Here is a 13,458-nt window from a genome sequence, read left to right on the forward strand (position 1 = left end):
ACAACTATATAATTTCCCGTACGAAGAGCATTATTGTGTCCATATTGCGATTACACCTCTCTATCATGTTGTCGTCGTATTCGCCAGATATATTTTTGTATACAGCCCAAAATTTAAAAGCTAAGTTCTCTTCTCTGTCTTCAGCAGCAATGCTGGAAGTCTCGAGTATCTTGATAATCTCCCGGAGAAGGTGTTCAATTATAATACAATCACACGAAAATGAGGACTTGCGCAAATTTGCTGCTTGCATCGTCAGCATCGGAATCCATGTAGAACTTCGAGCTTGGTAGTATCAGTAGTAAGATGGGGGTGAGTGGGTTGTAAGAGAACTGAGAGGACGCTACAGCGCTAGAAGTATTTGAGCATTGATAACATTAATATCGTGACAACGTTGTAGGGCCATCAGGAAAACCCTCCCTAACCACGCGAGCTAACTTAAGGGCCTCACCTTACTTACATAGTTGGCTCCTAAAAAAGGTACGTACAGCACTGTAACATAAGAACGTAATGACAAGACCTTCGAGCGAAAACCTCGTCATCACCGGGTAGTAGGAACAGCGTGGTAAAAATCACTTGATCACCAACAACTTTCTGGCGCTCGACAACTAACGAGAACAGCGATGCATCGATGTCAGATGAGGCTAGCTAGGTGCCACCTAAACCTCAATCAACTTAACATTTACTAACCTACAACTCGGGTTGTTCATTCCGGAACACCCGCCATCCCCCACCGCACCAATGTCCACTCGTCCGTCACTTTCCCTGCCCTTGTCTTTCTCCAGTAATTGAAGGCGTACTTTTAGCACCCTTGCCCCCGTTGGTCACTGCATCATTCTCTGCCAAAGCTCACCTTTCCTCTGCCTTGCTCATCAACGCCTGACACGCCGTCACGGAGTTATTCAACATCGATATTTCCGGCCTCAACCTCATGTCTCCCAGGCCTGCAGGTATGGAGGATTGTACTGCTCGTATCTTATCGGCATCATCATCGCCAGGTATTCCAAAACAGTCTCAACATGTCCTCACTCCCCCGCCGCATGCTTTCCTTCCTCTAACTTCAGCTTTGTCAGTTTGATCTTTTCCTCGTCAAGTCTTCGACATATTAACTTCTCGCATTTATAGTGTATTAGCTCACCTTGAGCGGCCTTTATTAACACTTTGTAACAAATGCAGATCTAATAATATATATACAAGATTCAACTCTCTGAGCAAGTGAGGATGTGGGCCCGTAACGCGCTCGTTGCAAATATCCCTTAATAGCTTCTTTAGCAACCCTAGTACTGGATGATTAGACTGGTGACCAGCCCATCTATGAGGCAAGCCGTCGAAGGCTGGTCACCAGTTTACTGGATGATACCGAACTAATAAATTCGCGCTGCCGGCCCTATACCAACCTGCAAGCTTTATACCCGAAGGTATATGGCGTGCAGGCTCACTGCATTGTCAACCGTGACAGCGTGAACTTGACACTTCTAGGTGGTATGATCATGAGGGGACGAGCTTTTGACGACCGAGTAGTGCAGAGCACTGATATTCACGCGTCACTGGGCATTGGCCCTCGTGATCGTGATTCCACTCATACCTGCCGTGCATCAAGAAGTATCACTTGTCAAGGTATGCATTTTTACTCAGGCCTTTCGATTTTTAACAGCGATTTAGCCTATAGTATCGCAGCGCCGCCATGTCACTCAAATTCAGTGGCACAACTTGCAGGTAACGGACGCCAGCACTGCCAACATTACGCTACGTATTGTGACGTACTGCCGCAACTAGCGCCCCAAATAACACATAACCATACCATTCACGCCATTGCCGTCCTGCACAGTTGTTAATGTCCTTCAACCAAATATTAGAAAAGCGCCTGAGCCGTGTCCATGGTCGCGGCATACTATACACGGTTAAGGATTATAACTGCAACATTAGACTGAAGCGAACATATCGAGTGGAGTTGGGGTCTTTTCGCTGTGTTCGGACTTTGTCGGTGCAGGGTTTGAAGTATGTAACTCGAAAGAACCAGGACTGATAACAGGGTATACCGGTGCCCGGACTTCTTCGCTCAGGGTTTGACTTCGGAACCTAGAAAGATCCAAATGATAACGGGTTACCAGACACCAATGAACTGAAAGATATAATTAATACAGCGCTAGAATTATTTGCGTATTCTGTAGTTAAGCCCGCTGTTACCCACAATACCCACAGCGAGCATGAAGGTTTCGGCAACGCGCATCGTCGACTCGGACTGCGACACATTGCAATTGTTGTTTAGGCGTGCTCTGGAATACACAACAATGGACTTTGAAAAATGTATGCGGCATGACGAACCATCACGAACGACCATAGTCATATCCTCATACGTGTGATCGACTGCTACTTCAACAGAGGCATGAGGGCAAGGCATTCTGCTCGCTGCTCATCTGGCGTTACTCCAGTGTCGAAAACGAGGCTCTCCAGGGGACAATTTGATCGTACCAACAACTTGAATGCCTTCGACTCCTCGTGAGGCAACGCTCGTACACCATGAACTACTGCAAGCGCACGTAAATTTGTGAGTGACAGTGCGTTGAACAGATCAGACAGCGTGCCCGCATACACAGAGGTCATGCGCAAGGATTCAAGTTCAGCATGCTTGAACGACTGTAAAGCCCGTTCGAGTACCCCAGAACCTAGGCTAAACGTGAACGAGGAGAGGTTGGGAGCTGGAGCAAGTGGAGCAATGCATTTGGATGATGGACAGCGATCTCGATGTTTGTTAGTTGCGCAAACATAGGGCCGAGAGATGATAGTCGCTTAAGGGTGAGGTCTAGCCCCACTAGCTTGAAGCTGCGCAGAGTAGGTGGCGGGCGGAATGCTGATAATGACACAGCTGGCATATCGTTATTGTGTGACCCTGATGGTTAGCTCCTGGAGGGCTGGAATGTCTTTCAATGTATGTTCAGGATTTGTTCCATGGTAGACCTTGACATAGAGAGCCGGTATTTGACCAATGGAAGGCTGAATAATGCTTCGTAGTTTGATTTCGTCACCCTCATTGTACACGAGTGCTAAAGAGTGGAGGAAATCCTCGGGATCGCTTGAATCACAAGTTATAACAGAAGGCTGCCTGCTCCTAGTCTCCGCGATCGCTCAGATGCGGTCTACACCACAAATTGGGTCATGTCCATGACAACATCCCTTCACCGTTGGCATATTCTGGCCAACTGCATGTGGAGCATCTTGGTTTGGGTCGGACGACGAGTAAGCGCGTTCCCAGAGGGAGGATTCTGGGAGATAGTATTCCGGGAGACAGTAGTGAAAATTTTGGGCCAAAACTTCGTTTGGAAAACGCCAAGGAACCAATCCCTTGTGCAAATTCAAGGACTGGGTAATTGTCTCCTTGTCGACGAGCTGGTGGTGAAGATCTTAAGCACTGTCCATGATAATTTCCAGGCCTGAGATCGCGTGCAACACCGCATCCAACTGCTGCTGGCGTTCGGCGACGATGGTAGTCGATATTGGAAAATCTCGAGTATGGGGTTTCAAGGTCTGGCGCCGGAGCCTAGACATCGTCAATTGATATAGAGTTGTGGCTTGCTAAAATAGATATACAAACACCTGTGAACGCGTGAGTTGAAGCAACGATTATTATTCTCAGACACGCGAAGTGCTTATGAAACTGAGTACTTATTGCAGCGTACCGATGAGACCCGAGTCAAACGAATATTAGTCATCCCAGTTAGCTGTTGTTCTCTCGATATTCATTCATTCATTGGTTGTTTGAAACGTTCGAGGAAGAGAAACTGAGCTCAAGACCGAGTTCCTTGCAGTCAGGCGCGTAATGACCGGCCCTAAACCCCAATAATGTGGAACCGTGTTGTTCAAGTGGTGGCGCTGAGTAAGTCTCAGCCGTTCACAACCTATCGAGACGCTCTGTCGGACATCCTGTAGTCTGCCAATAACATATCATGTCTCATTCCTTTGGGCCAGCCGATTTTCTGGACGCAGAACCCGACGAACTGGATGTTATCGCCAGTTCCAGGTCAAGTACAACTCTAATTGGTGACGGGTCTCCCTCAGTCGAAGAGGAGAAACTTACCATCAGGCTACGTGTCTCTCCTTCCCGGAATGATTTACAAAGCGGAGAAAATATTCAAATGACGGGAAAGCGCGTCAGAACGTCATCATTTTCTGCCATAGACAATGGAGCGAACTCTCAGAAAAAGCAGAAGATGCAAGATAAGAAAGGCAGTAAGGTTTTATAGCTGTCGTTTCTGAGCTGATGCTGAATGACATGATAATCGATCTTCTAGAATACCATAGTCATAAATGCAAGAAGGGTACAACTCGAATCCTGCCCGTAGAAGGTGGCTGTACCGCCATCATGACTTGTTTCAACCGCTATTGCCCTCGACTTCATTCTTCGACACATTGCGCAAGGAAATGAAAGAAACGGGAGGAAGCACGGCTTATGTCCCACTCCGCGTCGTGAATCAGCCTTCGTTAGTAGAGAACGGTGAAATGAAGGATTATCAAGTACGTATAATGCAACTTAGCCGCACAGCACTTGCCTGAATACTTCTTGGCTGCAGCTTCAAGGTCTTGCATTCCTTATCTACATGTATAAGAACTGGTATGTTTTTTTTGTTCCATGATGTATCCTAGGGACTAAGACCGCAGTGTAGGGATGAACTTGTATATTGGGTGACTGGTAAGTCTTTCATTCTTCCGTTTTATTTTATCCGTCGTGACGATTTGGCTAGAAATGGGCCTTGGAAAAACACTACAGGTATTTCTTCCCTTTGTGTCCGTATTCTTTATCTGACATGGTGCCAGACATTATCCCTCTTTGCACATATTCAAGAAAACGAACCGGGTATGCCACCTACGGTCATTCTGTTTTGCTAAGTGCTAACAATCTGTGGAGGCCGTCACGATCCCCATCTTAATCATCTGCCCTCTTTCTGTTTTGTCCTCCTGGCAAAACGTAAGATTTGTAGCTCTATCTTCAACTATTTCTGACGTCGATTCATCTATTTAGGAAGCTGCCCGATGGGTACCCTCATTGCGCGTATTTCGCTTCCACGGCAGTCAGTCAGAGAGAGATCGACTCAAGAACAGTGTCAGGAACGACGAAATGAAATTCGATTTATGCATCACGACTTATGAGGCGTATGTTTGTGAGGACAGTTGGTTCAAGAGCCGACGATGGTTCTATTGTGTTCTTGACGAGGGGCACAGGATCAAGAACTCTGATACCAACCTCTTCGGCAAAGTCCGTGGCTTAGGTTCCCTGTATCGACTCAGTAAGGTATTTTCTTTTGCATTATATTTTGTCATCTCACTGTCGTGTCGTGCTAGTCCTTACTGGCACCCCTGTACAAAACAACCTGGTCGAGCTATGGGGCCTCTTGAATTGGCTATACCCAACCATATTCACTCCTTCTTCACAGCGATTATTTCAAGGAATCCTTTGATCTCTCTCGTGGATCGTACTCAATACCATTCCTAAAGGCTGCGCAGGAGTTCTTGCTCGTCATTATGATGCGCCGCACCAATGCGAACGTCGATATAGCCGTACCGCCACGCGAAGAACTTACTTTATTCATACCCATGACGGAGGCACAGAGGTTCTGGACTTATAGATTGTTAACACGAATGGATACAATGGACCTAGAAGAGATATTTACAGAGGAGGATGGCCTGTTGAATGAGGGACGCAAGGAAGTGTTTTCTCACATCGCGTCAGCGATCAATCGGAATGTCTCTGGAGAGACAAACAGTGAGTGACCTTGAATTGTACTCGCCCATCGTTATCACGTGCTCATAACACCAAGGATGGCGAAAGCTCATGAATCTGTTGATGCAGCTGCGTAAAGTCTGTGACCAGTAGGTCGTATTTTTGTCTCTTTGTGGATACTGCTCAGATCAGACGACAGTCCATATATGCTAAAAGACGCGTCCCCTTCGCCGTATATTAGTTGGCGAACACGTTGTTGCCTCGTCCGCAAAACTTATTGTCATCGACAAGGTTCTTGCTGATACCCTGCCTAAAGGAGAACGTGTCTTGATATTTTCTGTGAGTTCTTCGAAACAAAAATACCTGCGCCAGCCCGAGACTAACGAGTGGTCGTAGCAATGGACAAGGTAAAGGGCAATTACACTTCTCGCCGATTATGCTTTGATGCAAGGGTATTAGCATGCTCGATCTCCTGGAGGATTACATGGAACTGCGGTCAATACCATACGCTCGGCTGGATGGTGGAACGACCCGGCCTCGGCGGAATCTTGATATCAAACTGGTGGGGATGATTTTCTTGCCTTGCCAGCTGCTCGCTGATGCCTGCTGTCTGTAGTTTCAACAAGAGAAATCTCGTAGGGTCTTAGTTTGAATCATTATATTTCTTGTGCTGAAAAACGTTTAGCATATCAAGTCTTCCTTGTTTCAACCAAAGCGGGTGGACTTGGTACGTGAAGTATTGCTCGTAAAGGTCTGATTTTTACACTTTGGTAGGTATAAACCTTACAAAGGCATCAACCGTCATCATGTGCGACTGTGATTGGAATCCTCAGGTGAGCGTTCTGGGGCAGATCTACTTGATATCCGTCGAAACATTCACAGAACGATTTGCAAGCCATTGCTCGGGCCCATCGCATTGGTCAGACGAAAACCGTCAAGGTGTGTCCGATGCTATGTCACAACTCACCCTACAAACCTTGTTCCTGTAGGTGTACCGCCTTATTTGTCGTGGAAGCGTCGAGGATCAGATGCTCGACCGCATTCGTCGCAAGATGTTCCTATCATTAAAAGTCATGTCTTCTTCAACGTCGTCATCTTCTGCCAACGAGGATAATACCCAACTGAAGACTACAGAGCTCCTGGACATTTGCGCAAGGGTAGTAGCGCCTTGTCTCGGTCGGATGTAGGCATGGACTTGGGGACATTCCTCAAAGCGCCAATCCAAGAAATTCTCGACGACTCACGAGAGCGGGAAGGAGTAAGGGATGTGAAGCTGAAGAAAGAGATGGTATCTTCGCATGATACTGCTGAAGACATCGACATCGATGAGAAAACGCTGCTCGATGCAGAGGAAGAGGAGCGAAAGCTTCTTAGTGGCATCGCTCAAGTACAGAGCAGACTCTTCGAGGGCAAGCTCATTAAACGCAATCAAAACAATCATCAGATTGCGCAGGAGTGGCAGGAACTGCAGAAACGGGCACGCATAGACAGGACAGTTGTGGTAGATGGTATCACAGTCATCGCCGATCATATGGGCCAGAGCGCGGTTCGTGTGGTGTTCTCTGCAGAAAGTAAGATGTGCTGACTTTTACCTTGATCAGCCAGAGGAAATAAGTTCGGCCTCAAAAAAGAAGTCGAAAGCGAAGCACGAAACAGAGGATTGGTGCGTATATTGTCGAGATGGCGGCGACGTGGTCCTCTGTAACACGTGTCCCCGAGGTGAGACTGAACGGGCGTGTGGTTTGGCTTGCTCTTGACACCAAATCACCAGTATTTCACCCCAAGTGTCATGGTATCACCGCAGCGCAACTCCGCAAGCTACCTATGATTCATTGTCCCCAACACAAGTGCTCAGCTTGCGATCGCTCCACTGCTGAAGCAGGAGGAATGTTATTCAGGTGCGTAAATATCCTCAACAACGACTCAATCTAAGATTGTGTAGGTGCCAAACATGCCCACAAGCATTCTGCGAAGACTGTATGCCTGAAGGGGAGATCGATGCTGTCGGGCAAGTGTTGCCTGAGTTGTAAGTGCATGATGTTCCACTGATAGGTTTTGCCTGACGTATCTCTGATTCTGCAGTGCGTTGTTGGGGTATGGTGCTACGAGTACAGCCTACTACATACGATGTCATGAGTGTCATGAACATTGGGAAAAGGAGCCGCAGGCCTGGAAAGCCTGGGAGGAAGAAATGGCTGAAACACAGGCGAAACTACAATCCTTGCAGACCACATAGACTCGTATAGGAGTGTGTTTACGTGCGTTTGATTTGGCCTGCAGCCTACACTTTGTTAACTCACCACTCGTCTTCATTGTATGTATTTTATTACTGAGCAATGTGGTCTTTAGTAGTCGAGCAGTGGAGTAATGTTATGGTCTCGGCGGACGTTGGAGAGCCGCCCCACAATGTTTAAGTTTAGGCTTAGTGATCGTCATTGGTCCCCAGTGTGACGTCACTTTTGGCGTGGCAGTATAAAACCTCGTCCCTGCTCTGACGCCTCCGTCAACATCAAGAATGACGAGCGACTTACCACCGAAAATCACTCCTGTACCAGCTGGCACGCCCCCTACCGTGTGGGCGAGCAAAACTGAATCCATACTCCAGTCCGACATTGTTACCCCTGATCCCGCCATGAGGGCGACGCCCAAGCCTGAACAACACCCCGTCACAATCACAAAGAACTTGAGCACCCCAGGTCACGAATTTCCGGGCTCCTATCCCAGGGAACATGAACAAGAGCTGCAACAACAATCCTGCGGCGATGGATTTGAGGGCCCTGCGGCTGCCACCTCAGTTGCTCAAACAGCAAGGCAGTACATATCGGAACCTGTGGAGCGCACCGTCGAGTATGCTGGTCAGACAGCAGCTGCATACTTTCCTATCCCTCAGGGCGTCAAAAATACGGTGGCTTCCTATTGGTGTGCGTGTGCCCCCCTATCTTGTGCTTGAGCTGCCCTGACGGACTTTTACCAGCCAATGACGAGCATTCTCACCCCAAGTCCGAGTTTGACCAACAGCTGTCTACTTCTCTTCCGAGTTCAGAGTTAAAGGGCGCCCAACCTCACGAACATGTTGGCGGTGTCGGTTCCTTGCCAGGAACTATCTCAGAATCAAGCGTCGCCTTACTACCCGATGAGCGGGCAGAGAGAGATACTCAAAGACCGATAAGCTTGAAAAAGGACGATTCTCAAACACGAGGTGATAATCAAACGAAGAGCGCCAATCTTTCCGGTGCTACAGCGGTTGCTGCGAAGCCAGAAGTAAGTCAGGTCTGTCTCCACCTTGACATCTTCCCTTCTTTTTCGATGTTTATTTTGAGCGAGTTGATGCAAGCCATGATGCACTGCATTTTCGGCGCTGACTCGGAGATTGTGGTGCCCGCGGACGAGGGGCTAGTTTGTTTCGCTTCTCTTCATCTTCTTCGTTCTCTTCGTTCTCGCCTGCCTTTGGCAGCTGGCATCTTCCCAATTCTGTCTTATTTGCGGGAGCATGCTGCATTGTCATGGGCTTATTACCAGACACTGACAGGTTCGATCATGATCGTACCAAGTCATTTTCTCTGTTATTCTGTCGTGACATTCAGTCATGACAGCTAATGTATTTGCAATTACCCCGGCTACTTTTTGGACTGTCCCTTCAAATGTTGAGAAGTCGAGATGCCAATATCCCGGGGCATTTGAACTTGATGCGGGGACGGTTGGCTATGCCATGCTTATCTATCTTCTACTTTGAGGTTTTTTTGATAGTGCCATACTTCTTTGTTGTTAACCTCGTTGGACGCTTCCTCGTCTGTCTGTTATATGTTATTCCCTCGTTGCGTCTAGAATCTGACGGTTGTCGTCATTGTAGCCTTCTAATCTTTCGAAGGATCTGTCCTCTCAGGCTCAGTCCAGCCATTACGGGACGCAAATAGACCCTCAACAACTGGACGAATCGCCTACTCAGCAAACAGATCAATATCCCGCAAAGCTTTCTGATCCAAAGCCCGTGTCCGTTGATCACACTCCGAAAAACGAAGTACCGGAAGGGCAACGTTCAGACGATGCCGAGACAGCTGGTGTTGGCGGAGCCGCCATAGGAGCGGCTCAGATACGTGATCGGCCTCTAGGCAAGATAACGGAGAGTAAGGCGGCCAAAACTGCTGAGGCGGGAGGTGCAGTAGGCGCCGGTGATCCAGCAAAGGAGGGTATGTACATGTTGTTTGACGCTTGTTCTACAAGCTAATTACGTTCCAACTTAGCGGGCGTCGAGGATAATGCTCGCGATAACAAGGAAGCTCCTGCGCACAGTCAGGGAGCCAAAGTGCTACAGCAGCCTTGGGATGAAGAGTCAACAAAGAATAAAAGCGTTGAGAATATGACGGGCGATGTAGGCAAGGTAACTGATGACAGGGGTAACGATGAGGATACCAAACACACCCAGAAAGCTGGAGCACGCACAGGAGGTTCCGATACCGATTACCACCCAGCGAAATTGCATCCGCCGCGCGTTGGCGAGAGCACGAGCCAGGCGAAAGCTCAGCCTGACTCTCCCGTGACATCAGCATCTGCACCTCCAGCGAGCGCTGCAGACAGCTCTAAGGAACGTCGGGTGAGTTTTCTGGATAAACTCCGAGGTGAGGCAAAGATAATTGCTGGGAAGATGACCGGCAAGGAGGATAAAGTGGAACAGGGTAAACGGATGGTACATGGCGAAGTGTAAGCTACCACAGAGCCGCGATTGTTTTCCGACCTGATTCAGCTGTATCTCATACACATCAAGTGTTGTAATATCTAGCAGGCCTACTGAGATTCCTTGACTTCTGCCTTGGTCAGATACCGTCGAACTCAGCGGAACATGATATCATTCTCTGCTAGTCAATTAATCACGAGCCTTGTCTCCAAGCTTCCAAAGACAATAGGTATAACGAGCTCTAACCTGATTGGCTGTGGCCAATTAGTTTAGGCATGTGCCACAACGATACTGCGGCGAGAAACTATAAGTGATTGAAACTGTGCCTGACCATATATATGTTTGTAGCAGGAGGCCAAATGAGCATTCCCTCTTCTATGCAGACTCGGGTACCTGAAAGAACAAATGAAAAACAGCCCGTGGGAGGAACTCCGAGGCTGTGACCAGGCAGTTGTCGAATGAAAACGGTACAGATGACCTCTTCATAGCATTAACTGTCACAGGCATTTCAAAACACCCGCATGAAAGCCATAGAAAGATACACGGAGATATAACGATGAGAAAATTGTTACTTACCGAAAACCTGCTAGAGCTCTTCATGATGAGCATAGAGATATGACTCAACAGGGACCCGATCCTGGTCGTAATTCACACATTGACGAGCAAACACGGGACAGCCCGCCACAATTGTTTAGGACAATCAGCAAAAATATTTTAGAGAAGTGAAGGAAGTGCAATGAAAGACTCGGAAGTGACAAGTGGAAATTACTCTTGAAGGATAGAGTTGTTGGAAGAAACCTTCCGAGTAGAATCAATGTCCCGCAATTTCAACTTCAATTTAATGCCTGGATATCGATATTACATAATCCATCATGATGTGGATGCAATAGGATGCAATCCGCAGTGATGTCACATCAAGACGAGGAAAATAGACGAGAGCTGATAGCGCTTGTCACTTATTCGTTTATCATGGCCCGTTCTGGCTGCGCTCGCCAGATATTACTCATTCAGAGTATACCAAACTAAAGTATCTCACCTAGGGATCAGTCCGGGTCTATACTAGTTTATATCATGTTCCATCAAGTTCCCATGAACTACTAGTATTACATCGGCTACTGGTGACCGTCGTTACTCGAGCCCAGACCTCCGTCAGACGACTTATCTCCAACGTGGCAGCGCAACGCAGTGGTAGTTGAGTACTTAGTGACTATAGCACTAAGAGTCTCATCATGAATGGAGTGCGAGGCCAAATTGAAAGATTGAATAGATCCGACGAATACGCCCGGCGTGTGCACCCGCAATCCCAGGTGGAAATGAATCACTTCAAATTCCAAGAAGCGCACTATCCTCACGGCCGCCACATGCTTGAAGTCACAAATAACTAGTACATATTTAGACCGAGCGCAAAAGTGGAGACTCAATAGAACACTAGATAGAACAGGAAGCCCACAGTGCTGGAGATGGCCGAGTAGTATGTTAAACATCTAAGCGAGTGTGGAGGTCAGCGCTATTACTATTAGCTCTAATGCTCTTCATTACCTCTGTTCTGGTTTTTAGGACTTATCCAAGAACCGACCGCCGCTTGATATATTCTCTACGATGCCTTTAATTGTCACGCAGACCGGGGAGGTTGGCACGGTCTGGAAGGGTATAGATACAAATGAAAAGATAAGTGAGAAAAATACTGCGGTTACCAAGGGACATAAAATGAATGCAGGAAGTCTCTACCGTTGGAGGCAAAAAAAAGAGGCTAACGCCGGGACGGGGGAAGGACTATAACACGACTTTAAAGCTATTGAGTACTCGTCTGTCTTCTGCGGATAAGGGGCTGTAAGTCGTTGGAGAGGGATGTCCAAGTTGCACAGATGGTGAGGAATGAGGTTGTCGAGATTCTGGAGTGTCCTGTAGACCGGTCAGGATCGAAATGCTAGGTAGGGACGTCTCTGCACGTCCAGGTCCCATTGCGGCGCCCGATGACGGTAGAGGTCTTGAATGATGCTGGGTAGGGGATAAAAGGTATTGATGATGAAGAGGAAGCGGGAGACATTGGGCCTCGGGGGACCCCTTGCAGCATAGAATACTGACTTGGGTGGCCATGTCCATGACTTGCCGAATTGTATGGCTCTATTCCATCAGTAGTATAAGAGAAGCGATCGGTGCGAGATCCGTTGGCTTTGCTGGAGACAAAGATGCCACCGGGAACCCTCAAATTTCGAAGGTAATCGTAACTCTCGATGACAGGAAGTCGAACATAGTCATCCCCCTGTTGCGGTAATGAACAAGAGATCTTCTTTCATTGTGGAGACTAAGCTCACTGTAAAGTATGCAACGACATGCCATTTACGCGGGAGACTTGAGCCCGGAAGATAGACTAATGCGGAGTAAGTTTGTTTCGTCAAACCATTCGGACGATTAGGACGATCTTTTCGTCTGTTTGTTGGAGGAGCCACGGCGAGTGGATCTGTAGTACGAAGCGCTCTACGATGCAGTGAGTACACTAAGAAAGATGCTGACTCGACAAATTACCTTATAGCAGCTTTAGCATCTTTCTCTTCCTGAGTTGTCTCCATCTTCTCCTCGTAGAATAGGTAGTCACCACGCATCCGACTTTGCGACCTAGGAGACACAGGTCATGACAGCGTCTACATGTAAAACAATATCGAATACCATCTACGCCCGTCTGTCCAGCGTAGGAGTCCTCCATCGTTCTCAGCCTCCTCCCAGACGAAGACGTTCCCGGAAGAAGATAACTGCTTCTTTCTGAAGCAGTAGTCGCCGCTTGATCAACGGTAACATATTGAGACGCACGGCCTCGAGGACAACGTGCGCATCTTTGGCATCCCGGACATCTTTGTAGTTCGTAAGACACAGAGCCACTAGAGAGGAAAGGACGACTCACGTAATGCAGGAGGGTCGGAGGTCCGTTGTGGACAACAGGTGAATTGGAATAGTAAGCCATTTTAGTGGGATCTGAGATAGTGATCAAAACCCGCCACTCAAATGAGAAGCTTTATAGTCTCAGGCAAGCTTGCCATGGGCACTGAGCGGAAACGGAGATCTCGAACAAACGTGG

The 13,458-nt window shown here is 47.8% G+C and overlaps 4 protein-coding genes across 4 annotated transcripts; 2 read left to right on the forward strand and 2 right to left on the reverse strand.

The window, feature by feature from the left end:
• Nucleotides 1-209: 209 nt before the first annotated feature.
• DFJ58DRAFT_850246 (uncharacterized protein) lies at nt 210-930 on the reverse strand (the record flags this gene model as incomplete). The annotated part of the gene is made up of 5 exons (XM_041393753.1): nt 210-340; nt 458-468; nt 518-605; nt 692-807; nt 851-930. 5 exons carry the CDS (start codon nt 928-930, stop codon nt 210-212), a joined length of 426 nt encoding a protein of 141 aa, XP_041234705.1.
• Nucleotides 931-3,852: 2,922 nt separating this feature from the next.
• DFJ58DRAFT_833061 (P-loop containing nucleoside triphosphate hydrolase protein) lies at nt 3,853-8,120 on the forward strand. Its single transcript, XM_041392230.1, has 21 exons — nt 3,853-4,224; nt 4,313-4,509; nt 4,566-4,610; nt 4,810-4,863; nt 4,901-4,960; nt 5,015-5,279; nt 5,335-5,366; nt 5,440-5,755; nt 5,811-5,862; nt 5,913-5,976; nt 6,005-6,052; nt 6,165-6,275; nt 6,353-6,440; nt 6,488-6,546; nt 6,596-6,652; nt 6,703-6,803; nt 6,848-7,259; nt 7,315-7,432; nt 7,485-7,611; nt 7,656-7,739; nt 7,796-8,120. Exons 1-21 carry the CDS (start codon nt 3,942-3,944, stop codon nt 7,947-7,949), a joined length of 2,727 nt encoding a protein of 908 aa, XP_041234706.1. The 5' UTR covers nt 3,853-3,941; the 3' UTR covers nt 7,950-8,120.
• A 273-nt stretch (nt 8,121-8,393) lies between these two features.
• On the forward strand, nt 8,394-8,866 carry DFJ58DRAFT_636799 (uncharacterized protein; the record flags this gene model as incomplete). The annotated part of the gene is made up of 2 exons (XM_041381292.1): nt 8,394-8,634; nt 8,688-8,866. Coding segments are annotated over 2 exons (420 nt in total), but the record flags the coding sequence as incomplete, so codon positions are not given.
• A 3,292-nt stretch (nt 8,867-12,158) lies between these two features.
• Nucleotides 12,159-13,344, reverse strand: DFJ58DRAFT_720220 (uncharacterized protein; the record flags this gene model as incomplete). Its single annotated transcript, XM_041384696.1, has 7 exons — nt 12,159-12,287; nt 12,325-12,648; nt 12,701-12,863; nt 12,912-13,001; nt 13,053-13,145; nt 13,174-13,234; nt 13,281-13,344. The coding sequence occupies 7 exons, from the start codon at nt 13,342-13,344 to the stop codon at nt 12,159-12,161; spliced, it is 924 nt and encodes a 307-aa protein (XP_041234708.1).
• Nucleotides 13,345-13,458: the final 114 nt, after the last annotated feature.

Source organism: Suillus subalutaceus (genome assembly GCF_016647625.1).
Source record: "Suillus subalutaceus strain FC151 chromosome Unknown DFJ58scaffold_704, whole genome shotgun sequence".
Taxonomy (NCBI): Eukaryota; Fungi; Basidiomycota; class Agaricomycetes; order Boletales; family Suillaceae; genus Suillus; species Suillus subalutaceus.

Excerpts from the sequence above, each read along its gene's own strand:
- DFJ58DRAFT_833061 (XM_041392230.1), top strand. The coding sequence starts at position 3,942 with ATGTCTCATTCCTTTGGGCCAGCCGATTTTCTGGACGCAGAACCCGAC. Across the intron at positions 7,612-7,655 it reads GCAGGAGGAATGTTATTCAG|GTGCCAAACATGCCCACAAG; the intron begins GTGCGTAAATAT and ends AAGATTGTGTAG. Across the intron at positions 7,740-7,795 it reads GGGCAAGTGTTGCCTGAGTT|TGCGTTGTTGGGGTATGGTG; the intron begins GTAAGTGCATGA and ends CTGATTCTGCAG.